Source organism: Pelophylax lessonae (assembly GCF_965119305.1).
Source record: "Pelophylax lessonae genome assembly, chromosome: 1".
Taxonomy (NCBI): Eukaryota; Metazoa; Chordata; class Amphibia; order Anura; family Ranidae; genus Pelophylax; species Pelophylax lessonae.
In genome coordinates this window covers 455,356,916-455,383,117 of record NC_138768.1, presented here as the reverse complement: position 1 = coordinate 455,383,117, position 26,202 = coordinate 455,356,916, and the positions used below count along the sequence as shown (strand labels likewise).

At 43.3% G+C, this 26,202-nt stretch overlaps 1 protein-coding gene across 4 annotated transcripts in view; it reads left to right on the top strand.

Annotated features, from left to right (window-relative positions):
* Nucleotides 1-557: 557 nt before the first annotated feature.
* The window catches only part of EPS15L1 (epidermal growth factor receptor pathway substrate 15 like 1), a 354,413-nt gene continuing 328,768 nt past the window's right edge, over nt 558-26,202 (top strand). For all 4 annotated transcript variants that reach the window (XM_082248118.1, XM_082248120.1, XM_082248119.1 and 1 more), the window contains exon 1: nt 558-660. In XM_082248118.1, coding sequence (XP_082104244.1) covers nt 634-660 — 27 coding nt within the window. In that variant the 5' untranslated portion in view covers nt 558-633. The remainder of the gene's footprint in view (nt 661-26,202) is intronic.

Sequence of the window (26,202 nt, the reverse complement as noted above, 5' to 3'; positions counted from 1 at the left end):
TCTGCCCAAAAAGAAGCTCATGTACTTTTTTGAGCGTTGGGCGTTTTGTATACAGCGTCAAAACGCTCAGATGTGAACAGGGGCCATTGAAATGAATAGGATTTGTCTTGTTGGGCGTTTTGAGAGCTGATCCTAGAGCAGAAAAACGCCCCAAAAACGCCCCAAAACGCCTAGATGTGAACGGAGCCTTAAGGAAAAAATCTAAAGAAAATCTTAAAGTGTGTATCCAGCTTTAGACTACTTAAAACAACAGAGCTCCCTTAAAAGCCAGTTTAACTTTGAGCTGGACTGTGCAAACATTGTATGCACTGACGATTGCAAGTTCTGAATGTCAATTTAGAATCCAGGAATGTGCTTGTACACCGCTCCCCTTCCTCAGCTATGTGAGCAAGCCGATTTCTCAATCACGCCTATCTCCATCATCCCGTCCTGTCACTGTGTTGTCTAAAATCACCCCGCCCCTTCTACTCAGTCAATGCACAGGAGCCCGCCCCTTTCCGCTCAGTGTGGTACATTGTGCATAGCCCCGCCCCCCTACCCTCAGTCAGCGGTCGTGTCCCCGCCTTCCCCGGAGCTGCGCGCGTACCCGGTGCAGGCTTGACGCTCTGCGCGTTCCTGTGAGTAGCTGCAAAGATGGCGGCGCTCATCTCTCTCACACAGGTAAGCGGAGCCTGCAGAGTGACATTGCGGATTGAGAGTGGGTTGGGGAGGTGGCGGCTGGTGGAGGAGAAGTTTTCCTAGTTCGTGCAGTGGAAGGGAGTCTGGTTGTGGTAGTAGGCTGTGTTTATGTAGAGTTCGGCTGTGGGCTGAGGCCTGGGGTGTGACTGTCACAGAATAGCTCCACATCTGCCGGCATGAGTGACTGGACATGATGATGGTACATAGCGCCTGGGTATGGGCTCATCAGTGCTGTGAGCAAGGCATTGTTGTGTGCTATTATCTCCCAGTAGGGGGCACTGGGGGGTCATCCACAATGAATGGCATCAGGATGTCACAGTGACACCATCACCCTCCAAGGCTTCTCATCATCAACTTGTCACCCAGGGTGTGTGGGAAGCTCCTAGGAGCATCTCCTGGCACCATCTCTATCCTCATGACATCTACAGCACCTTTGGGCTTTTTGGTGGCTTGGCCAGTTCTTAACTCCAAGAAGATTGCACAACCCGTAACTCCAATTTGATTGTGTTTTTATTTTTTACCTTTGACAGCTTTCGTTTGAGCTGTGGTTTGTGTTTATTCAGCTTGATTGCTCATACTTGGGTAGTTGCCAATGTTGTCAGATTCTTTCTAGCTCCCTTGTCACCTCATTCAATGCTTGCCACCAGGACTTCTCCCGAGCCTCTCCCATCCTCTGGAATGCTCTACCCCAGTCTGTCTGACTATCTCCTACTTTTGTCCACTTTCAGACGCTCCCTGAAATCGCATCTCTTCACAGGCCCCCCACCTAACAACTGTACATTTATTTTCTCCATCAGCACATCCCCCCCCCCTATAGTTATTACCTCTTTTATATCTTGACCCTCCCTCTTAGATTGTAAGCTCTACCAGGGCTTTCTGATTCCTACTGTATTAACCGCTTTAAGACCGGGCATATTTTTGACACTTGGTGTTTACAAGCTAAAATCATTTTTTTTTTTTTGCTAGAAAACTACTTAGAACCCCCAAACATTATATATATATATATATATTTTTGTAGCAGAGACCCTAGAGAATAAAATGGAGATTGTTGCAATATTTTTTATCACACCATATTTGCGCAGCAGTCTTCTAAGCGCAATATTTTTGAAAAAAAAAAATCACTTTTTGAATTAAGAAATAAGAAAATAGTAAAGTTAGCCCAATTTTTTCCATAGTGTGAAAGATAATGTTGCTCCGAGTAATTAGATACCCAACATGTCATGCCTCAAAATTCCACATGCTCGCGGAATGGCGACAAACTTTGGTACTAAAAATCCCCATAGGCGACATTTTTACATTTTTACAGGTTACCAGCTTAGAGTTACAGAGGAGGTCTGGGGCTTAAATTATTGCTCTCGCTCTAATGATCGTGGCGATACCTCACATGAGTGGTTTGAACACCGTTTACATATGTGGGCAGAACTTCCATATGCGTTCGCTTCTGCGCGCGAACTAACGGGGACAGGGCGCTTTCTTCTTTTTTTTTTTTTTTTTTTTCCTATTTTATTTTTACACAGTTATAAAAATTATCACTTTTTTTTTTTTTTTTTTCCTATTACAAGGGATGTAAACATCCCTTGTAATAGAAATAGGCATGACGGGACCTCTTTATTGTGAGACCTCACAACTGCACTAAAAAAAAAATTCAGCCCTTTAAACCGGTTGCTAGGCAACAAGGTTTGATAATATAAATAAGTTGCGCTAAAAGTGAAACATATAGTGTGATTATATGGTATAAAATAGTCCGTAATATTGTCCAAAAAATGGAAACATGAAGTGAGGTAACTGTGCAGGTACCGCTTACCGGAAACAAAATATGTGAAAGCCAAATAATAAGTGACTCCAAAGGACCTCAGGTAGTAGACCCCGGTGGACCTTGCGGTTCCCACGTAGATCTCGTCAGTAATGTATTGACCAGAGTGTAAATAAGGAATCACCAAACAGATAAAGGTGGACACCTCCCCCATTAGGACAGCAGCTTACCACAGAGATGAGTGTGAAGAGCATAAAACGACTTGAGGGTCCCAACCATGCAAACCAGAAAGGGCACCGCCAATAATAAATACCCTTACCGACTCCAGGTGAATAGCGAGCAAATGAATGTTCAATGGGACCGATCCACTAAGACCTCCGCTGGAGGCTCCACTGGAAACTCAGGATGCAGATGTAACATCAACCATGGAACACAGAGAAGCACGCCATAGCATAAAACCCATGGATGTTTTATTAAATAAAAAGACAAACACAAGCATCGGATGATAAAAGCCAAAAGTGAGAGGTAACAGCCGCCGGCCGGACGGCTCCGCTCGCCCGTCCTTCGTGGACAATAACGTGAAGGTGACGTCAGCACGCCGTGATCTGACGCGTTTCATCAAAGATGATGTTCTCAAAGGAGGTTTGATGTAGCTCCGGTCCTCCAAGACCATAGTCGAGTAAGGGCCATCTTGCCCTCACTCGACTTCCTGTCTCTGAGGATTCGGGACCGGATCGTTTTGCCTGCTGCCGGTGGGTCCGATAAGCTGGGAAAATGGCCAGGACGTGGCGGGGGGGGGGGGGGGGCACCTCTTCCGCCACACCGTAAGGGTGATCCCAAGGTGAATCCACCACTGGGACCACCCTTACCTGAAAGCCAATCACCCACCTTTGAAAAAAAATACCGGGGTTATGGCAGCTGTCTGCTGCCATAACCCTGGTATATAGCGTCAAAGGACCGACGTAAATCGGCGCCGAGTGGTCGGTAAGTGGTTAAGATGTTTTTCTAGTTGTACCGTCTACCATCAAGTTGTTAAGCGCTGCATAAACTGTTCGCTATATAAATCCTGTAATTATATGTGTGGCTGATTACTTGTAGTGCTGGGATTCAATACAGTGGTCTTCAGGAGGTACATAGAACAGGGTCACCTAAAGCAGGATTAAAGCAGATTTCCACCAAAAGGTGGAACTTCCACTTTAAGGACTCCTAACCCCCCTGATGTGCCACATTTGGCATGTCATTTTTTTGGGGGTGGGGCGCTGCTTGAGCCAAAGTTATTCTCTCCCTCCATGCAATCTTCTGGGACACATCAGAGGTCCCAGAAGTTTGTCCGGCCATTCACAGCGTGACAGTGCGCACCTGGCTGTGAAGCCGCAAGCTGTCACAGCCGGCTGCCCACACTAGTGATGCCGGCACCGGGGAGAGCTGAGGCAGAGAACTGAGGCTTTGGGCAGCCGCATCGCTGGATCATGGTACAGGTGAGTGTGTGTTTATTAAAAGTCTACAGCTACACTTTTTGCAGCTGCTGACTTTTAATAAACACAAAAATGTCTGGTACTCCACTTTATGTAGTGCACCTTACCAATTCTTAAAGGAAAAATTTGGGATTTCTAAAAAAAAAAAAACCCCCAACATCCATACTCTCCTCCATGCTGCAGTATCAGTCCCACATCGGCTCTAAGTTCATTGTCAGCTCTGTGCAGAGAGCAATGACTGTCAGCCACTGATCTCCACTTTTCCCCCTCCAGCGCTCCCTAAAACGCTGGGCTGGAAGCGTCTGGCTCGCAGCTTTGTCATTTTTATTTATTTATTTATTTTTTTACTAGTAATGGCAGGGATCTGCGATTTTTAGTGGGACTGCGACATTGCGGCGGACAGATCAGACCCCTAACTGACATTTTTGACACTTTTGGGGGTACCAGTGACATTACTAAAGTAATCAGTGCTATACATATGCACTGTTACTGTAATAATGACACTGGCAGGGAAGGGGTTAACAGTGTGTGTGATCAAGGGGTTAAATATAAGCCTAGGGGAGTGTTTCTAACTCTATGGGGGTTGGGCTTTTGAAATGACCACAGAGACCCGTGATCCTATATAGAAGGATCACAGGCACTCTGTGATCATTCCAGAGAGAACGGTCAGCTGTGTTTACCACCGCTGCCCATCCTTTCCTCTCAGGGGGAAACGATCATGAGTGCCTGGCGGCAATCGGAGCCGCTGGCCCCATGTATTGGAGTCCCTGCTACCGCACTCGCCCCCTAGCTGCAGGCGCGCGACTGACGTACAGCTACGTCGGTTCATGCATGCCGCAGTAAATCTGCGGCGGGCGGTCCTTAAGTGGTTAATATTTGAGCGAGGTCTTGCAATACGAGCAGTAAACGGATCACTGTTTTAATAAGAAACAAAAACAAAATTGGAATGACATTTGTTAAAAAGAAAAATATCCGTGCGGGGAAGGGATGTGGCAACCGCCAAACAGCATGGCTGCATAGTCTCAGAGCTTTGCTCTGTATCAGGGAACCCGCATCTTCATCGCAGCCCAGGATAGCCCCAGTCAACACCTGCACAGTCTCCCGATGTCCTTCATCCCTACTGACTGCTCCGGTATGCAGAGATGCTGCCCAGACCCTCCTCCAGTTTAAAAGCTGTTGGCTTTCTATCCAACGATGCAGCTTAGGCTCCACCAAATTGGCGGCAGGAGACATACCGCAATGCCGGCTTCTGGACCTCTAGAGCCTGTCTTTACAGCTCGAGAGTGAGCACAGGCTCAGAAGAAACTGGCACAATAGGTGAGCAACTGCACCAGCACACATTAGAAGTTCTCCTACTACAAGAAGCCCAGTTAAAGGAATTGTAAAGTCAGAAGGTTTTTTTATCTTAATGCATTCTATGCATTAAGATAAGCCTTCTGTGTGTAGCAGCCCCCTAATACTTACCTGAGCCCCATCTCTCTCCAGCGATATCCATGAGTCCCTTTGCCATCTTGGACTCTCCCTCCTGATTGGCTGAGACACAGCCGCAGCTCTATTGTCTCCCGCGGCTGTCAAAGTCAGTCAGCCAATCAGGAGAGAGAGGGGACGGGGCCAATGGCAGCGCCGTGTCTGAATGGACAAAGGGAGCTGCAGCTCGGCTTGGTGGCCCCCATAGCAAGCTGCTTGCTGTGGGGGCACTCAACAGGGGGTGGGGGGGCCAGGAGCAGCAACAAGAGACCTAAGAAGAGGAGGATCTGGGCTGCTCTGTGCAAAACCAACTGCACAGAGAAAGTAAGTATGACATGTTTGTTTGTTTATTTTTCAAAGGAGACTTTAAATTGATTTAAGTCTAAACCCCGTATAGACTGTGGAGGAGACCCAGACAACTCCTCCCCTCTTATGGATGTGACTAATCCTCCTTCACCACAATACTCCTCCGATGCTTTTATAGATCCCATTGCACAATTCCCTTTCACAGGTCTGCCCATTTCAGATGTCACTATGAAAGACATGCTCATGTCACTGAGGGCTTCTATACAAGCAGACTTTGTTTTATGCATACAACAGTGCATACAATTTAGGAGGGGTGAGTCCATCAAGTGGCAATTTCTCGACTTTTACACTTAGATGGCGCTGCCATAATAATTTTTATATGAATAAATGGTTGTGGGACGAATCATCTGAGTTTCAATTATTTCTTATGTTGAAATTCGCTTTGATATAAGAGTGCTTTGGATTACAAGCATGCTTCTGAGACAAATTATGCTTGCAATCCAAAGTTTTACTGTACTTTTTTTTTTTTTTTTCATCTAGTCAGTAACACACTTTCTGTCTTAAAGCTGAACTCCAGCTTTTGTTACACTTCACATAGTTTCAGCCAGCTTGGCCCAAAGGGACCTTGTCTCTCACTAACGTGAGGCCGCTGGATTTGCTATATAAACTGTATGTAGCTGAGGCTACGTACAGCATAACGCACTGAGTTCTGGATTGGAACTGAAACTTCCTGTCTCATACCCAGAACACTGAGTCTATCTGATCTATGCTCAGCCATTCAGAGAAAGCGATGTATTCTAGCAATGGGTACAATCAGTGGAAGCTTTGTATACATTGCTAGAATACATTGCTTTCTCTGAATGGCTGAGCACTGATCCGATCGACCCTACTGTGTTCTGTGTATGAGAATGGAAGTCTCGCCTCCCACCTGGTACACAGTGCAGTATGCTGTATGTAGCTTCAGCTGCCGCACATCCAGCAGGCCTCACATGTTAGTGAGAGACAGTTCATTTGGACCAGCTTCTATGTAAAGTACAGTATATCAAAAGCTGGAGTTTAGCTTTAATCTGGCTATACATTATACTATTTTCTTATTCAATTACCTTTAGATTAAACTTAAACTATGTAGTAGAGCTGCATGATTAATCATTAAAAAATATTGTGATCTCGATTTAACCCCCCCTCACGATCTTAATCCGCCATTTCCACAATTCATGTTAAACAAGTGCAGAGCCGTTCTCTGTTTAGAGCTGTCAAAAAAAAAAAAAAGGCAGCCGATGTTTCCGACAAATTGTCAAACCTGGCAGAATAACGAACCCACGTCACTTCCTGTAAAGCAGCACGCACTGCATGTGCACAGCGCCCCAGTGTGCATGCACAGCGCGTCATACATGATGTTGGTGCACTGAGGAATTTCCCTGTCAAATTCCTCGACTGATGGAACAGCGCACGTGCACCGCAAAATAACAGGAACATTTACAAAATTTACGTCATTTACCAGCTACTCTGCCAACCACTATAACTGAGCATGCGTACCTAAATGATTGTCTCGGATTCAGACAGCCGACAGTAACATGCAACAATAAATTCATGTAATTTCTCAGAATATATTTGAGGTGCGTGTGTGTGTGTGTGTATATATGTGTATATATATATATATATATATATATATATATATATATATATATATATGTGTGTGTGAATGTATGTATACACACACATACTGTGTGTATCCTGACCCCAGTTACCGGAGGTCAGTAACACTTGTGGCTTAATACCCAGCCGGGGCTTTTAAGAGATCCAGGGTCCTCCTGTCTCCACACATTAAAAACCCAACAATATCCTCATAGATAAACCCTTGCCAGCCGCTCCGCAGAGTCCCAGTGAGCAGATCCCAGATCTCTGGATCCCTTCCTGGTGAGGGGGAATCAAATGTGGGGCTGTTTTTAGGAAGGCAGGAGGAGGGTAGGGATTCCCTTTTGTATCAGGAAGCTTTTGTTTTCCAGCATTGCATTAAAAAAAAATCCACATTTTGCAGAGGGTGGAGAGGAGGCAGTTTTCAGTCCTGGCTGGGCTGAGAGGGGACAGGATCCCAGAGGCCATGTGAAAAAAACCCAAAAAATTTCAAAAGCATTCATCAATTTCCAGGTCTGACCCTTGGTCGGGTGTTCCTGGGGCTGGTTGTGTGCTCTCTGTCTCCTAGCTAGCAGAAGTGATGAATGGTTTTTGATTTGCCTTTTTTTAATTTTTTTTTTTCCCCCATGTGGCCTATGGGATCCTGTCCCATCTCCACCCAGCCATATAAATTTCCAAAGAAATTGAAACGTGTGCCATGGCTCTGTACGTCATGCCATAGTTCAAATCGTTGAGGCTTGTGCAGTCAGCCAGTCATTGCGCAGTTAGGCTCCGTTCACATGTCAGCGTATGGATCGCGGGCAGAACCGCCGCGATTCCGCCCGCGATCCGGAGATTATTGCAAATCGCGGGACGCCTGTGCGTTGCCCGTGATTTGCAATAGCCCCCCAAACGCTGAGCGATGTTGCCGCGATTTCGGCCTGCCGAATCGCGGTAACATCGCGCAAAAAAAATCGCGGGACGCATTACGCCCAAAAAAGTACAAGAGCTTCTTTGGAGCGTATTGCGCCTTGCAATTTTTTTTTTTTGCGCGATGTTACCGCGATTCGGCAGGTGGAAATCGCTGACGTGAACGGAGCCTTAGAGTAGTTGGCAGAGATTACTAAATTAATATTGTAAATTCAGTATGTGTTTGTCACTGTAGGGGGTGTGCAGCTGTTCACGTAATGTATAGTGTAAAATGTATATCTCACAAAAGTGAGTACACCCCTCACATTTTTGTAAATACTTTATTTTATCATGTGACAACACTGAAGAAATTACTCTTTGCTACAATGTTACGTAAAGTAGTGAGTGTACAACTTGTATAACAATGTAAATTTGCTGTCCCCTCAAAATAACTCAACACACAGCCATAAGAGCCCATTCACTTCCGCGACTTGTCAGGCTACTTGTCAGCCTGACAAGTCACGGTCCATTGACTGCTACAGGACCCGTTCTAATAGGAGCGACACAAATCGCTCCGTCTTAGAAAAAGGGTCCTGTACTACTTCGGGGTGACCTTGGAGCGACCTGCATAGACATTCATTATATGAAGTCCGTGCAAGTCGCGCCGAAGTCGCGGTGCACGTGACTTCACAGGTCCCCCCCCCCCCCCCCCCCCGAAGTCGTGCCGCTTCAGTGTGAACCGGCACTTAATGTCTAAACTGTTGGCAACAAAAGTGAGTACACCCCTAAGTGAAAATGTCCAAATTGGGCCCAATAAGCCATTTTCCCTCCCCGGTGTCATGTGACTCGTTAGTGTTACAAGGTCTCAGGTGTGGTGAGTGGAAGTTCAACATGGCACCTCATAGCAAAGAACTCTCTGAGGATCTGAAAAAAAGAATTGTTGCTCTACATAAAGATGGCCTAGGCTATAATAAGATTGCCAAGACCCTGAAACTGAGCTCCAGCGCGGTGACCAAGACCATGCAGAAGAAAGCCTCACTTATACACATGTCACTGTTTTGGATGATTTATGTGCGCAGCTAGCAGTTTATATAATTTTGAACTGTTATTTTTCAGTTCTGTTCATTTAAGTTTCAGCACTGTGATCTATTCACTTTCTTCATCTTTTTCATATTTGCTCATATATTGATTTCACATTATTTATTGATATCATTTTTGGAGTAATATTGCTTTTGAGCGCGAGAGCTCCCACTATTTATTTACAAGTAAGGGGCAATGTTGTTGAGAAGTAAAAGTCAGGGTTAGGTTATAAAAAAAAATATCAAAATCTTTAACGATCCCAGGAGCACCATCAAATCTATCATAACCTAATGGAAAGAACATGGCACAACAGCAAACCTGCCAAGAGATGGCCACCCACCAAAACTCAGGGACCGGGCAAGGAGGGCATTAATCGGAGAGGCAGCACAGAGACCTAAGGTAACCCTGGAGGAGCTGCAGAGTTCCACAGCAGAGACTGGAGTATCTGTATATAGGACGACAAGAAGCTGTATGCTCCATAGAGTTGGGCTTTATGGCAGAATGGCCAGAAGAAAGCCATTACTTTCAGCAAAAAATAAAATGGCACGTTTTGACTTTGCGAAAAGGCATGTGGGATACTCCCAAAATGTACGGAGGAAGGTGCTCTGGTCCCCGGAGACTAAAATTTAACCTTTCGGCCATCAAAGAAAACGTCTGGCGCAAACCCAATTAGAGGGGCAAAGGTTTAAAAGTAATATGAGGAAGTATTACTTTACTGAGAGAGTAGTGGATGCATGGAATAACCTTCCTGCAGAAGTGGTAGCTGCAAATACAGTGAAGGAGTTTAAGCATGCATGGGATAGGCATAAGGCTATCCTTCATATAAGATAGGGCCAGGGACTATTCATAGAATTCAGATATATTGGGCAGACTAGATGGGCCAAATGGTTCTTATCTGCTGACACATTCTATGTTTCTATCCCATCACCCAAAGAACACCATCCCCACAGTTAAACATGGTGGTGGCAGCATCATGCTGTGGGGATGTTTTTCAGCAGCAGGGACTGGGAAACTGGTCAGAGTTGAGGGAAAGATGGATGGTGCTAAATACAGGGATATTCTTGAGCAAAACCTGTATCACTCTGTACGCGATTTGAGGCTAGGACAGAGGTTCACCTTCCAGCAGGACAATGACCCCAAACACACCGCTTAAGCAACACTTGAGTGGTTTAAGGGGAAACATGTAAATGTGTTGGAATGGCCTAGTCAAAGCCCAGACCTCAATCCAATAAAAAAATCTGTGGTCAGACTTAAAGATTGCTGTTCAAAGCGCAAACCATCCAACTTGAAGGAGCTGGAGCAGTTTTGCAAGGAGGAATGGGCAAAAATCCCAGTGGTAAGATGTGGCAAGCTCCTAGAGACCTTATCCTAAGCGACTTGGAGCTGTGATTGCCGCAAAAGGTGGCTCTACAAAGTATTGACTTTAGGGGGGTGAATAGTTATGCACACTTTTTCTGGTATTTTGACCTATTTGTTGTTTGCTTCACAATAAAAAAAAAAAATACACATCTTCAAAGTTGTGGGCATGTTCTGTAAATGAAATGATGCAAATCCTCAAACAATCCATGTTAATTCCAGGTTGTGAGGCAACAAAACAGGAAAAATGCCAAGGAGGTGAATACTTTTGCAAGGCACTGTGTGTGTGTGTGTGTGTGTGTGTGTGTGTGTTTTCAGTGGAAGACAATTTAAAGAAAATAAAATGTACTTAATATTTTTATTATATATATATATATATATATATATATATATATATATATATATATACACACACACACACGTTTCAAGTCATTTCTTGGAATATAAATGAATTTATTGTTGTATGTCATTGTTTGAGTCCGAGACAGTCATTTAGGTACGCATGCGCAGTTATATTGGTTGGCAAAGTAGCTGTTAAATAACGTAAATTTTGTGTTTGTGTTGTTTTGCACTGCGCATGCGTCGCTCCATCGGTCGAGGAATTTTACAGGGAAATTCCTCAGTGCATCCATGTGCTTGCTTACATTGCTTACAAGTTAAAATAAATATTTTTTGCTAGAAAATTACTTAGAACCCCCAAATATATATGTGTTTTAGCAGAGACCCTAGAGAATAAAATGGTGGTCGTTGCAATTTTTTATGTCATACTGTATTTGCGCAGCGGTCTTTCAAAAGCAATTTTTTGGGGAAAAAATACACTTTAATGAAACAAAAAAAAAAAAACTAGAAAGTAAAGTGAGCTCAATTTTTTATATTATGTGAAAGATGTTACGCCGAGAATCGTGATCTTTATTCTAAGTAAAAAATTGTGATTCTCTCATGGAGTGCAAGCACCTGCCTGATACAAATTTAAAGTGTTTAGGTTTGACCTCCTATTACATGGGTTTGGTAAATCTAAAGGAAAATTGTATAATGTATGGCCACCCTAAAGCCTCGTACACACGATCAAATTATTGGACTAATTTTCGTCCGTTTTTTGTTGCATGCTAGTCTCATCGAAAATGAAGAGGTTACTCAACAAATTCTCGTACAACAGAATACAACTTCAGAAGTGATGTCATGTGTTGAATTGTTTTGTATGCATTCTTTCCTTTCCAATCTTAATCTTATGATTTTTTTTGGACGAAAATTGTACTAATTAAACGAGAATCAGATGTTGTGTTGAAGTACGATAACAATATTATAGCCTGCACATCCAGTTTTTGTCGTACGAAAATTCATAGTTTGCTATCGAAAGCACCATACTAACGATCCGAAAATCGGCAGATCGTTCGTTGAACAAAATTTTACTTCCTATTTTCTTATCATGTCTACAGACCTTTACTCAGATGGCTGCAAAGGGCCATACAGATTACAAAGAAGTGTGATTTCTGCTCCTGGGAGTGTTCAGGTACAGCCATAGGCAGGCGCCTGCACAAATCAATAGCATTCTGACAGACATTGCTGCTATATAGATTTTTTTGCACAGCTTAGTGGTTATTTATCTGTTCTTGAGTGCAGGGACACATGAACAGACCGTTTAGGGTTGATTTACTAAAACTGGAGTGCAAAATCTGGTGCAGCTGTGCATGGTAGCTAATCAGCTTCTAATTTCAACTTGTTCAGTAAGGCCCCTTTTCACACAGGCGGGCCGTCCAGATCCGCATGTCCGTTTTTTTGGCGGATCTGAACGGTCCCCCCATGCATCTCTATGGGGCATTGGATGTCAGCGGAGACATGTCCGCTGACATCCAATCCGTCAAATCTGGACAGATGGAAACCCTATTTTCCAATTTTCCATCCGTCCAGCGGATCGGATGAGAACGGACCGACGGTCCGTTCCCATCTGATTCCCCCATAGATATGTATGGGGCTCTGACAGCTGTGTCTCTGCACACAGCGTGGAGAACAGCTGTCATTCTCCTGCTCAGCGGGAGATCGGCGGATCGATACCCGCTGATAAAAACGGAGTCCGTCCAACGGACCGATAGTGTGAAAGAGCCCTTAAGCTCTGGCAATAAAACCTGGAAGCTGATTGGTTTCTATGAAGAGCTGCACCAAATTTTGCATGCTTCAGTCTTAGTAAATCAACCTCTTTGCATCCAGGCCAGCTCATCTATACCTGCTTGGATGTGCATGCATGAGGGTGGTTCCATTTGAACTATACAAGTAAATATACAATTTTTTTTTTTTTTTTACAAGGAAGGTTTATTAATGCTTCAAACTAAATTCTGAATTAAAATGTCATGTTTGTACCATTTTCATAAATACAGTATATATATTGCACCTTACATGAAATTCCAGGATTGCTTATTTTGTAGCCTTCCCAAACCTCAGGTTAAAAAAAAAACACATTGAAAGCAATATATAAACAAAACCTCTCCAAACTTGTTAGTACTAGGGTCAAAGCATGTATTTAAAAATATCTGTGGCCCAAAAAATTCAGTTTTATAAATCAATAAATAATAAATGAACTATGCTTTACTTGGATCTTTTAGAATCAGCATGATCAAATTAAAAACAAGAGCGAAACTTTCAGTACAACAAAGTGAAGTTCCCCACCTTACATCAAGGTTTGCCTTAGGAGTCCCCCTATACTACAGATTCCACCTCAGAGCCCTCTTCACATCAAGGTGGTCACCATCAGATTTCCTGTCAGTGGTCCTTGCCTTGCATACAGTGGGGCTGTAGTCCATGTGGGAGCAGGTATAGACAGACGACTGTTGACTCAAGGATGGTATTGGATGCTAAGATATCTGCTGTTCTAATAGTCAGCTGATGGGATGATCACAGTGGAGGGGAGACCTCACCCTAGCTGTTGGCCCGGATGCAATACTTCAGCAGGCCAAATTTGGCTGTGGGTTATAATTTTGGGACCCCAGATTTTAATACATTGATCCAGGCAAAGGTAAAGTCCCTGGGCATTCTCAAGGGATCCTGGAAAACCTGGGGATCTCAAATGCTACATAATTATGGAAAGTCTGGTCACAAGATTTGGGATTCAGGAATGTTTTGAGATTTCGCAGTGGGACCTAGTGACGTTCAACTACAGGAACATTTTGATTCCCCTGTTTTTTACCTTTTTTAATTTAATTTTATTTTATTTTTTAGCTTTTATTGAGCATTTATTAATAGGGGATGGGGGTACTAGAAGTATAAAGCAGAGCATTGGAATATTATATGTACAGACTGTTGTGGGAAATCTATTTATAATGTCATACATGGTATTGGGTACCTACTACTCCTTTTTTAACATTCATGCAGTAGTTACTGTTATCTTACTGGAAGCTTGGGCAGCTGCACAAAGAAAATTGGAGGCTGCCGCAGATATCCTTTCACAGAGAAAGATCTCCCAAATTTAATAAAAATGTTGAAATATTACGGTGAACTATCTAATTTAAAAATGAATCCCACAAAATCGGAAATCCTGAATGTAAACAGAAGGAATTTGGCCTTATAACGAGAGTTTCCCTTCATATGGAAAAAAATGAAATTAAAATATCTAGGAATAAAAATAACCTCTAGAGACATTATACAAAGCAATTTATATCCCACTATTAAATGAAATAAAAAAAAATTGTAACGCGGCCCCTGTCATGGCTAGGACGAGTAAATATTATAAAGATGGCAATACTACCAAATAGAATTTACAAGTTTCAAATGCTACCAATTCCAATACAACAGACATATTTTAAGATCTTAAAATCTTTATTAACAAGGTTAATTTGGGAGAAAAAGAAACCAAGAATACAATGTTCGGTTTTAGTTAAAGATAAATTGCAGGGGGTCCTATCAGTACCAGACTTTAAAAAATATTTTAATGCTGCAGTACTTTCACGGGTTCTGGAATGGGGTAAAATAAAAAGTGATAAAAGTTGGGTGACATTAGAAGGCACTCTTAGTAATGCACACATAGGGAAAAATATTTGGATACCGACAATTTAGAAGAATAAATACAAAGGCACATATAATAACACTACATGCACTTAAAATTTGGGATTCAATTCACAAAAAGGCAAAATGGAAATATAACTCACTGTTGATCCCATTAAGGGAAACTTTTTTTTTTTTTTCCACCAGGAAATGGAAAGTTATATGGAAAATGGATAGGGGATGATGGCGCACAGTTAAAGGATATAATGGAAAAATGGAAAGTATGTACACTATTAGAATTAAAGCAAAAAAAAAAAAAGAGTTGGAAGATAGATGAATGGCGATACGGCCTGCTAATGCATTTTGTTGCATCATTGCCACAACCATTAAGATCAGAGATAGAACTGCTCCCTTTTGAACATATATGTGTGTCAGAGGCGACAAAGAATAGTATTTCTAATCTAAAATTCTGGTGGCAATGATGGAACCCGGCAGTACCGCCATACATAGAAAAGTGGGAAAAGGAATTGGGAACACGGGGGGGAAGATTACCAATTAGAAAAAAGTATGACAATGGTACATGGCTCTGCAGTAGATATTAGTACAGCGGAAATGAACTATAAATGTATGTCTAGGTGGTATAATACACCAGATATAGCACATAAATTCCAGACTGGGAAGTCACCACACTGTTGGCGTGGGTGTTAGGTGTTGGGAACAATGTCACATATATGGTGGGAATGCCCAAAATAAGAGTATTGGAAGGGAGTGTTAGTACAAATTAAGAAGATTACAAATATAGAAGTACCAGAAGAACAGTGGTACTGCTTTTTCCATGGTATAAAAGGCTCAGTAAAACAATATAAAAGAACTTTAATCCCACATTTGATGAATGCAGCGAAAAGTCTAATACCTCTCCACTGGCAAAAAGATAATGCACCGACTATAGGTGAATGGATTAAAAAAGTAGAACAGATAAGAAATTTAGAATATTTAAGGTATAGTGGAGAAGAGGAGAGACGGAAAGGTACAGATATCTGGGATAGTTGGAAAGAGTTAAAAAAAAAAACCAAGGGGATATACGGATTTGAGGAGAAGGGAAGAAGGAGAATAAAAAAGTGAAAAGGGAAGGGAGGTGCGCGGTTGAGGGGGTAGGAGTAAGGGAAGTGTATTGTCTAATTCTGACCGATAAAATTATCCTCACACCAGACCCAGCCTTCCTACCAAAAGTCTCTTCAACTTTCCACAGACCTCAGGATGTGGCTATCCCATCCCTTCCAAATTCAATGAACAGCAAGAAAAGAGACACCTACAAAAAGTTAGATATAATCGATCCTGATCTCTTACCCCAAGAGAACTATAGATGACCACTATTCATTCTCCATGCAGTCAACAAGGGGAAGCCGGCCTCAAAGTATGATAGCCAGATGGATAAAGCTTGCTATTTAGACAGCCTAACCAGCACTAAACCTTGCACTGTTGAGTCATGGCCCACTCAACCAGAGCTTGGGCATCATTAAGCGCAGAAAGAGCCGGGGCAACCCTGGAACAGATCTGCAGGGCAGCGACATGGTCGAGCTTTAATACCTTTGCAAGGCATTACCGCATCGACCAGCTGTCCAGTCAGGACCAGACATTTGGTCACAAGGTGCTCCAGACTTTATCCCCTCCCTAGTAAGTATTGCTTGGTACATCCTCTCTGATGGTGCCCTGAAAGACGATTAGAGAAAATAGGTACCTGGTAACTCTTTTTCTAAAAAGTCTTCCAGGGCAGCACTCGTTCCAGCCCTAAAGAACTTGCTAAGGGTTCCTTCGGTGCTTGAATATTACTGAGGTAGAAGGTATGACTGATGGTTTTTATAATAGTGGACTGCTATTTTAGGTGGGAGGGGCCTATTTCTTCCTAGAAAAAGAGTTGCCAGGTACCTATGTACCAAGTATGCTTGTTAAACTCCCTGTGGAACCTAAGGGGTTAATCCTCTGCATTGTGTAAAAAAGCTGTTTGATCCTGTCTTCTCTGATCCTCCCCTTCCACTAACCCCAAATCCATCTCCTGATCAGATCGAGCGTTTGGTGAAATAAAACCTAAAACCACATACCTAAATTCCCAAGAAAATCGGGCTTCAGCATCTAAAAAAGATAAGCAAGTGTTCCTGACTGTGACGATAAACACTGTATATAAAACAAATGTGCAATAATACCAATAATGTAAATAATGTGCAACATTCAGCATGTGTAACAAATAATGCATAAAAGTCCAGTAATGTGTTACACATGCTGAATGTTGCACATTTTTTACATTTGTTTGTATTATGGCACATTTGTTTTATTTATAGTGTTTATTGTCAGTCAGGAACACTTGATTATCCTTTTTAGATGTTGAAGCACGATTTTCTTGGAATTTATGTATGTTTTATTTCACTTCATTTGAGTAGATATAGCACTCCATGCTTCTCTATTTATGCTTTCTATGTATGCGGTGACACTACACAAATTGGCGGCGTTGTCTTTATTTTATTATAACACTTTTATATACAGTATCTAACAAAAGTGAGTACACCCCTCACATTTTTGTAAACATTTTATTATATCTTTTCATATGACAACACTGAAGAAATGACACTTTGCTACAATGTAAAGTAGTGACTGTACAGCTTGTATAACAGTGTAAATTTGCTGTTCCCTCAAAATAACTCAACACACAGCCATTAATGTCTAAACCGCTGGCAACAAAAGTGAGTACACCCCTAAGTGAAAATGCCCAAATTGGGCCTAAAGTGACAATATTTTGTGTGGCCACCATTATTTTCCAGCACTGCCTTAACCCTCTTGGGGATGGAGTTCACCTGAGCTTCACAGGTTGCCACTGGAGTCCTCTTCCACTCCTCCATGACGACATCAAGGAGCTGGTGGATGTTAGAAATTTTGCGCTCTTCCACCTTCCGTTTGAGAATGCCCCACAGATGCTCAATAGGGTTTAGGTCTGGAGACATGCTTGGCCAGTCCATCACCTTTACCCTCAGCTTCTTTAGCAAGGCACTGGTCGTCTTGGAGGTGTGTTTGGGATCGTTTTTATGTTGGAATACTGCCCTGTGGCCTAGTCCCCGAATGGAGGGTATCATGCTCTGCTTCAGTACATGTTGGCATTCATGGTTCCCTCAATGAACTATAGCTCCCCAGTACCGACAGCACTCATGCAGCCCTAGACCATGACACTCCCACCACCATGCTTGACTGTAAGGCAAGACATACTTATCTTTGTACTCCTCACCTGGTTGCTGCCACACACCCTTGACACTATCTGAATCAAATAAGTTTGCCTTTGTCTCATCAGACCACAGGACATGGTTGTCAGTAATTCATGTCCTTAGTCTGCTTGTCTTCCGCAAACGGTTTGCGGGCTTTCTTGTGCATCATCTTTGGAAGAGGCTTCCTTCTGGGATGACAGCCATGCAGGCCAATTTGATGCAGTGTGCAGCGTATGGTCTGAGCACTGACAGGCTGCCCCCACACCCCTTCAACCTCTGCAGCAATGCTGGCAGCACTCATACCTCTATTTCTCAAAGACAACCTGTGAATGTGACACTGAGCATGTGCACTCAACTTCTTTGTTCGACCATGGCGAGGCCTGTTCTGAGTGGAACCTGTCCTTTTAAACTGCTGTATGGTCTTGGCCACCATGCTGCAGCTCAGTTTCAGGGTCTTGGTAATCTTCTTATAGCCTAGGCCAGGGGTCTGCAACTTTTAAGATAAAAAGAGCCACTTGGACCCGTTTCCGAAGGGGAAAAAAAACTGGGAGCCGCAAAACCATTGCGACATTTAAAACAAATATAACACTGCATATATGCCCCCTTTCAATGTAGTGACCAGCATACATGCCCCTTTCAATGTAGTGACCAGCATACATGCCCCTTTCAATGGTGGTGACCAGCGTACATGCCCCTTTCAATGGTGGTGACCAGCGTACATGCCCCTTTCAATGGTGGTGACCAGCGTACATGCCCCTTTCAATGGTGGTGACCAGCGTACATGCCCCTTTCAATGGTGGTGACCAGCGTACATGCCCCTTTCAATGGTGGTGACCAGCGTACATGCCCCTTTCAATGGTGGTGACCAGCGTACATGCCCCTTTCAATGTAGTGACCAGCGTACATGCCCCTTTCAATGGTGGTGACCAGCATACATGCCCCTTTCAATGGTAGTGACCAGCATACATGCTCCTTTCAAAGCAGTGACCAGCGTACATGCCCCTTTCAAAGCAGTGACCAGCGTACATGCCCCTTTCAATGGTAATGACCAGCGTACATGCCCCCTTTCAATGCAGAGACTAGCGCGCGTGCCCCCTTCAAAGCATCACTTCACTTACCTGCCGTCACCGTGCCTGGCGTGCTGCTGACGGGAGTCGGATCTCGGTCGGACGTCTTCTTCTTCTTCCTCGACCAGCATTCGCGCTGCTGCCCTCCTCTCTGACAGCGGGCGGGAAGGTGACGTCGGGACGGTGCGTGACTAATGCACGCACCGCCCCCCACGCGACGTCACCCGGGATGTCCTCTATGCCAGCCTGGACCAATCACAGCCAGGACAGCGCCACAGTGGGGGAGTGTTGGGGCGCATTGCTATGCGCACCGATGACACCCAGAAGGCCGCCAATCGGCATCTCTGTGTGACGCACAGTGCGCCTCCTCCCCTCATCCACCCTGGAGCCGCGGCAAAGGTTTAAAGGAGCCGCGGGTTGCCGACCTATGGCCTAGGCCATCTTTCTGTAGAGCAACAATTCTTTTTTTTTTTTTTCAGATCCTCAGAGAGTTCTTTGCCATGAGGTGCCATGTTGAACTTCCAGTGACCAGTATGAGAGAGTGAGAGAATGCCAAATTTAACACACCTGCTCCCCATTCACTCTTGAGACCTTATAACACCAATGAGTCACATGATACAGGGGGAGGAAAAATTACTAATTGGGCCCAATTGGGACACTTTGACTTAGGGGTGTACTCACTTTTGTTGCCACTGGTTAACACATTAATGGCTGTGTGTTGAGTTATTTTGAGGGGACAGCAAATTTACACTGTTATAGAAGCTGTACACTCACTACTTTACATTGTAGCAAAGTGTCATTTCTTCAGTGTTGTCACATGAAAAGATATATTCAAATATTTACAAAAATGTGAGGGGTGTACTCACTTTTGTAAGATACTGTACATCTTTTTCTACTTACTTTTGGTAGCACATTGGTATTTCTTTTTTAAATACAGAGCCTTTGGTGTCACTCTGCACATTCTCAGTTTGTTGTGTATTGCTAGATTTGTTTTTTTTTTTTCTTGGGAGGGTGAATATGATCAGCACAGGGCCAATCGCCACTGTCCAGACACAAGGTCAGGGGTCCTGCAGTCTCATAGGATAGTCAAAGTAGAATTAAGACTCCTCCTACAAGCTTTAACCAGACACTGATAGAAGTCACAAGACTGCTATATACTGCTGGTGAGAAAAGCTATTTTGCAGTTTGTATTTACTAAAATAATTGCATTTCCATGTTCTGTGTACTGTGGGAAACCAGATATAGTGAATGCAGGGTCCTGGGTTTAGTAACACTTTAAAATGGGTAAAAGGCTAGATGACTGTCCATCACTGGATTCAACAAAATAAACTCTTGGTTTTATTTTTAATTCAGGTTAGTGACACAATATACTTTGAAGAAGCTGGACAAGCAGACTGATTGCATTTTTTTGGGAGCAGTGGCAGCAGTTAGCAGTGGCAGCCCTCATGTTTTTCATATGACAGGCTTCCTTTAAATAGGCCAGATATTTAGATGATGCACTCAACTACCAGTTATGTTTGTCAGTGCTAATGGGTGCAACCACGTTTTCATTCTTTAGTTTGCAGGATGTTTTGTTTAGTACACTAGCTGCAATTAGAAGGTGTTTTTCAACTATCAAATTACATTTATTTCTATTGTACTTGACATATTTAGGTGCTGGACCTTTTCCTTCATTTAATGTTTAACATTTTTAAGCACTGTTCGGTAATATGTGCATAAATATAAAGTTCCAGAGTACCATTTAATGCCCCCTTTTTCAATGGACAAACAGAGCCTAGCTTAGGATCAAGCCCGCACATGTGCCACCATAGAAAGCCGCTTCCTATGGTGGCACACGAAGAAGAGGATGAGTCCAGAGCGCAAGCAGGGGGATCCCAGAAGAGTAGGTTTGGGGCTGTTCTGCAAAACCATTACACAGAGCAGGTAATGTTTATGAAAAAACAAAAAGAATTAGTTTAAAGCAGAATTCCACCCAAAAATGAAACTTCCGCTTTAAGGCCTCCTGATTCCCTGACATGCCACATTAGACATGTCATTTTTGGGGGGGGGGGGAGCGGGTACCTAGATTTCACAGGTACCCGCTCTCACTTCTGCTCGGGCCGCCTAGGTGGTCTCCCCTTCCCTCCCTGCAATCTTCTGGGACACGTCACAGGTCCAAAAAGATTGTCCGACCACTCAGGACGCCCAGCGCTGCATGCGCAGTGCCCACCCAGCTGTGAAGACGCAAGTGGTCACAGCCGAGTGCCCACACTAGAGATGCCGGCGCCGTGGGGAGAAGAGGGAGAGAACTGAGGCTCTCATCGGCCGCATCGCTGGATCTTGGGAGGGACAGGTACTTATTAAAAGTCAGCAGCTACACTTTTTGTAGCTGCTGACTTTTAATAAACACAAAAACGGGTGGAACTCCACTTTAACAATCACGTGAGCCAATGTTGTAGGTATGCATATCTCATGAGCGGTTACTGTAGTAGTTGCCACCACTACAATGATACTAATATCTACTGGTTGCCAATCGGCTGCCTCCCCATTCACCATTCATAAAATGCCTTGCATTTTTTTAATAAATACAAGGCATTCTTCTATACTGAATGAGCGCCCCCCCTTCATAGTTACTATGCTGAAGGGCAAGTCATTCAGCACAGGACCTGTAAGATAGTGGGGACCACTATCTTACAGAGGCACTTTACTAATGATTTGCATCTTCCAGAGCAGTCACTCCCGCATAAGGTATGCATACTTGCATTTGTCCAAGCTGTAACAATGCAATAAAAATCGTGCCTAAAATTCAGCTTCAAAGCGAAAATAACCTATAGATATTTTTTTTTATCTACAGCTTTTAGTGATCTTATTGCAGGCTGCTGGATCATGCAGAAATTCTGTGCATAGACAGGTATTTTTCCTTAAGCGAAACTTCTGGCACTGAGCGAGCTAATAGTTTTGGGCTGAACTCAATAGCAGAAGCTTCTGTTGGGGACCCGCCCTCTCCTCCTCCTCATCCATTGAGAAAAGCCTATGCATTGTTTATATTACATGTAACATGATCTGTGAATGGACGATTAGAGGATGACTGACAAAATTATCTCACCCAGTCACAGGTCGGGTTTTATCGAGTATAATGTGTGCATTCTCAATGGATAAGAGGGAAGAATGGGTGGGTCCCTGCCATGAGCTTCTTCTGTTGAGTTCAGTCGGGGATCTGAAGCTATTAACTCCTTCAGTACTGAAAGTTTAGTGAAATGAAAGAGGACCTGTCATCCATGCACAGATTGCAGCAGGGTGCAGAAGCCTGCACAGTGTGGTATATACTCAATTACAAGTAAGTTAGATCAATATAGCTGTAGGGAAAAAAAGTATTTTGTTGCTTTGCAGCCTAAAAGGATGACAGACAGACTGTTTTTGTTTTACCCAGTTGAATTTACTCAGTGCAACTTATAACATCCAAGTGAAAGATATAACACCAACATGTCAGAAAAAAATAGTTGATTGATTGTTTCAGTTGCACTGTCAGCGACTGAAATGCTCCAGGAAAGCTCTTTTCATGCTGAGCTAATCAAAATGATCACAGTTGAAAGTCATTTTTAGGAGGAGGTAATCCTTTTTTCAACTCAGTGATTCTGTTATTGAATGTTTTTCTGTTTTTTTTTTTTTGGTGTTATATCTTTCACTTGGATGTTTTATAAGTTGCACTGAGTAAATACAGCTAGATAAAACAAAAACGGTGTCTGTCTTTATTTCAGGCTGCAAAGCACCAAAATGTAATTATTTTAAAGGGGGCGATTTTTTTTCTATACCCACTGTATATTGCAGCTTTTTTGTAGGCTCCCCCCCCTCTGTTTTTATGATTTGGCTAGTACCACACCTCCTCTATTAGACCCTTTTTTACACGGGCGGAATCTGTCCAAGTGTATCTGCCTGCTTAGCAGGGAGATCTCTCTGCCGATCCCCGTTGAGCAGGCGGATGACAGGTCCATGTCTGCTCCACTATGCAGAGCGGACACAGACCCAGCCCGCTCTTTATGGGGCAGTCTATTTCCTTTCTGATCGCCACCTGTCCCGCGAATCAGATGGGATGACAAACTTAAGGCCCGTACACACGATAAGAAAATCTGTAGGGAAAATTCGTCCGACCGATCTGTCGATTTTCGGATTGTTAGTATGGTGCTTTCGACAGCCAACTCCGACTTTTCGGCTGACAAAATCCTGATGTGCAGGCTATAAAATTTTTGTCGTCCGTCAAAACAACGTCCGATTTTCGTCTCATTAGTACAGATTTTGACGGAAAAAAAATCTTAAGAGCAAGACTAGGCATGCTCAGAGAGAAAGAACACATACAAAACAATCCAACACATGACATCACTTCTGAAGTAGAATTCTGTCATACGGGAAAATTTGTATGAAAATAACCTCTTCACTTTCCACATCAGACTAGCATGCCACAAAAAAAGGACGACAGATCGTTCGATAATCTGATCGTGTGTACGGGGCTTAATCCCCATCCGTCTGTTTTAGTGGACTGGATTGGATCTGATGTCAGCGGGTAACAGCAGACACATGTCCGCTGCCTTTTTCCTCCCCATAGAGGCACAACAGGTGGTCTGATTGGGTCTATCTGAAAAACAGAGAGGCCGACCTGATTGGCCCATTGCTGTGAAGGGGGCCTTAGTGTGCGTCCATTCTGGATGAAGGAGCACAGGCGGCACAGCAGAGAACAGCATTGTCAGCCTGGGAGTAGGGAAGTGTTAGATGAACTAGCAGATTTGAATACACTAAGAAATTGAAGTTGAACTCCAACTCACACTGCAGTTACACAAGTAGTTACAGCAACAATTTTTTTTTATTTGTTTTGGATTGGAAAGGATTTTTACATGAATAAATAAAAGCTGATCATTTTAGGCACCCCTGTCAGTGGTAAATAGTTTGTCTTAACTGATGAATTTGCAGGACAGCTTGTTCTGTTGAAAAACAATCCACTTAGTCCCCGTTCACACTGGGGCGACCTGTGAGGCGACCTGGTCGCCTCACAGGTCGCCGTAGGTCGCCTTCCATAGAGAAGCTGCGGACCCGTTCTAATAGGAGCAACACAAGTCGCTCCGACTTAGAAAAAGGGTCCGGAGCTTCTTTGGGGCGACCATCATAGACTTCAATGTTATGAAGTCCGTGCCGGCCGCTCCGAGGTCGCGGCACGCTGCTCGCACCGCAACCTCGGAGGTCGCCCCGGGAAGTCGGACCGCCCCAGTGTGAACGGGGCCTTACCGGCCAGATCACCAGGAGAAAATAAAGGAAAGAAAGCTTAAAAAGAAAATGAATATAGCCATCACATCTAAGAATTAATTCCTAAGCTGCAATATAACTGTTTTTGGGTTTAATACTGCTTTAACTTCAGCTTCAATGTCTTTGAATCAGCCCCCCACTTGCTTGCTGTGGCCATTTAGTATTAGCAACACTCCATCCCTAGGATGTGAAGCCACATTTTCAGGAGATGTTATTTCAGGAGTCTGTGAAAGATTTGAGAAGTTATTGAGAAATTCAGCTTCCCATAATCTATGAATATTTGACTAAACTACTTTTTATTATACTTTCACTCACCCAGAAACTCTCCCAAGTCTACTGCGTGTCCTCACCCTCCTGAGATTTTTGCTGTGTGTCCACCTTGGTACACGGCTGGCCCTTGTAAATTTCTCTCATCCAGGCTTGGCTTCTCTGCGATACCAGTTTTTCCTCTGGAAAAGTGGTGCGGATTTGGAGGAGGGGTTCTGGGGTGGGGTGTCTGGTTCTAATAATACTATTACAAAAAGTACACTTCTTTCACTAATACTGTATACTATGTGAGCTTTAACATTAAAAAGATGCTCGAGTAACATGATTTAGGTAATATTTTGTACTTATTTCAGGATGTACTTTTCTTGATAAGTCCTTTGTTGCCTGTATTTTTAATAGAGAGGGAACCTTTCGCTTTGTAAATAGGCTTTAGTGGAAGCAGCCATTTTTTTGTCCATGCCACATTCTTTCTATTGCAGTAGCCTTATTTGCTATGATCAGCTGCCCTGGAAATGATATGAGTCAATTTAGTTTGGGAATGGCTGTTTCAATCCGAGCTGAATCACACAGTTGTTTTGCTTTGTTAGAGATTCCCTTTAAATTCCATTTTAGCGTTTGAGGCCCAATCAAAGCACTTTAGTCTGGCTGAGTTTTTTTTTTTTTTCTTTTTTCTTTTGAAAAATCAATTCATTCTTGGCGATTAGCTGCTTGATGTAACTGGGTAGTGCTCTGCCATGATAATGGGGTATAATTCAATCCTCAAATTATGGTCATTAGCTTTGTATGTATATAGGTTTTATTGAGTTTGCTCTCAGTGGGAAATCCCATGGTGATGATTTGGTTGGACAGAGGTGGTGGATGAAGAATGAGCTGAGGGAAGCAGGGAGATGGGTTTTCCTTCCTGTATGGGGATACAGCTCTCTAATAACAGCATAATATGTCCATTTCCTGACCAAACTGCAGCAGCCTGTTATTATATATTAATAAGATAAAGCCCATATAGATGGTTTCCTATGTCTGAGCTGCATTATGTCTTTATATTTCTGTTAGTAGATGTGTAATCAATGCTTCAGATTGTATGCAATCTTTTACTTTGTATTTTTAAGATTTGCATTGACTGCTCCTCCCAAACATACCTTCCATTTGTATACAGATGAAAAGTATTCCAATAAAACCTGTGCCAAGATACTTCATTAGTTGTCTCATCTGATACTAAGAAAGCTGTGTAACCTGTTTGTGGACAGGTATACACCTGACCGTATCATAAATTAGGTAAAAAAAAGATTGGTGTCGTAAACATCTCTGTATCGGCATGCCTCACTCCTTCATTATCATTTTTCAGTTTTCAGCACTGTGATAACTTTGACTGACAATTACATCATGTAACACTGTACCCAAATTACTTTCTTTTGGTGATATTGAACTGCTTCCTGCCCAACCTGTTGTCAAATGACGACTGGGCGGTAGCCCTGGTAGCCTGGGTGGACGTCATATGATGTCCCCCAAGGCTCATGCCTCGCACCCCGCTCCAGCACGATCTGTCTTCTGCTATGTCTACCGGACACAGCTGATGACAGATCAGTGTACCGGCCCGCTGCTGGTACCATGTGATCAGTGTGACCAATCACAGCAGATCACATGACAATAGTACACTATGAATGGCTTTGGTTCATGCCTTTCATTGTGTACTAGTGTGTTGGTCTCTGTGATTGGCCCTGTCTGCATCCATGTGAACAATC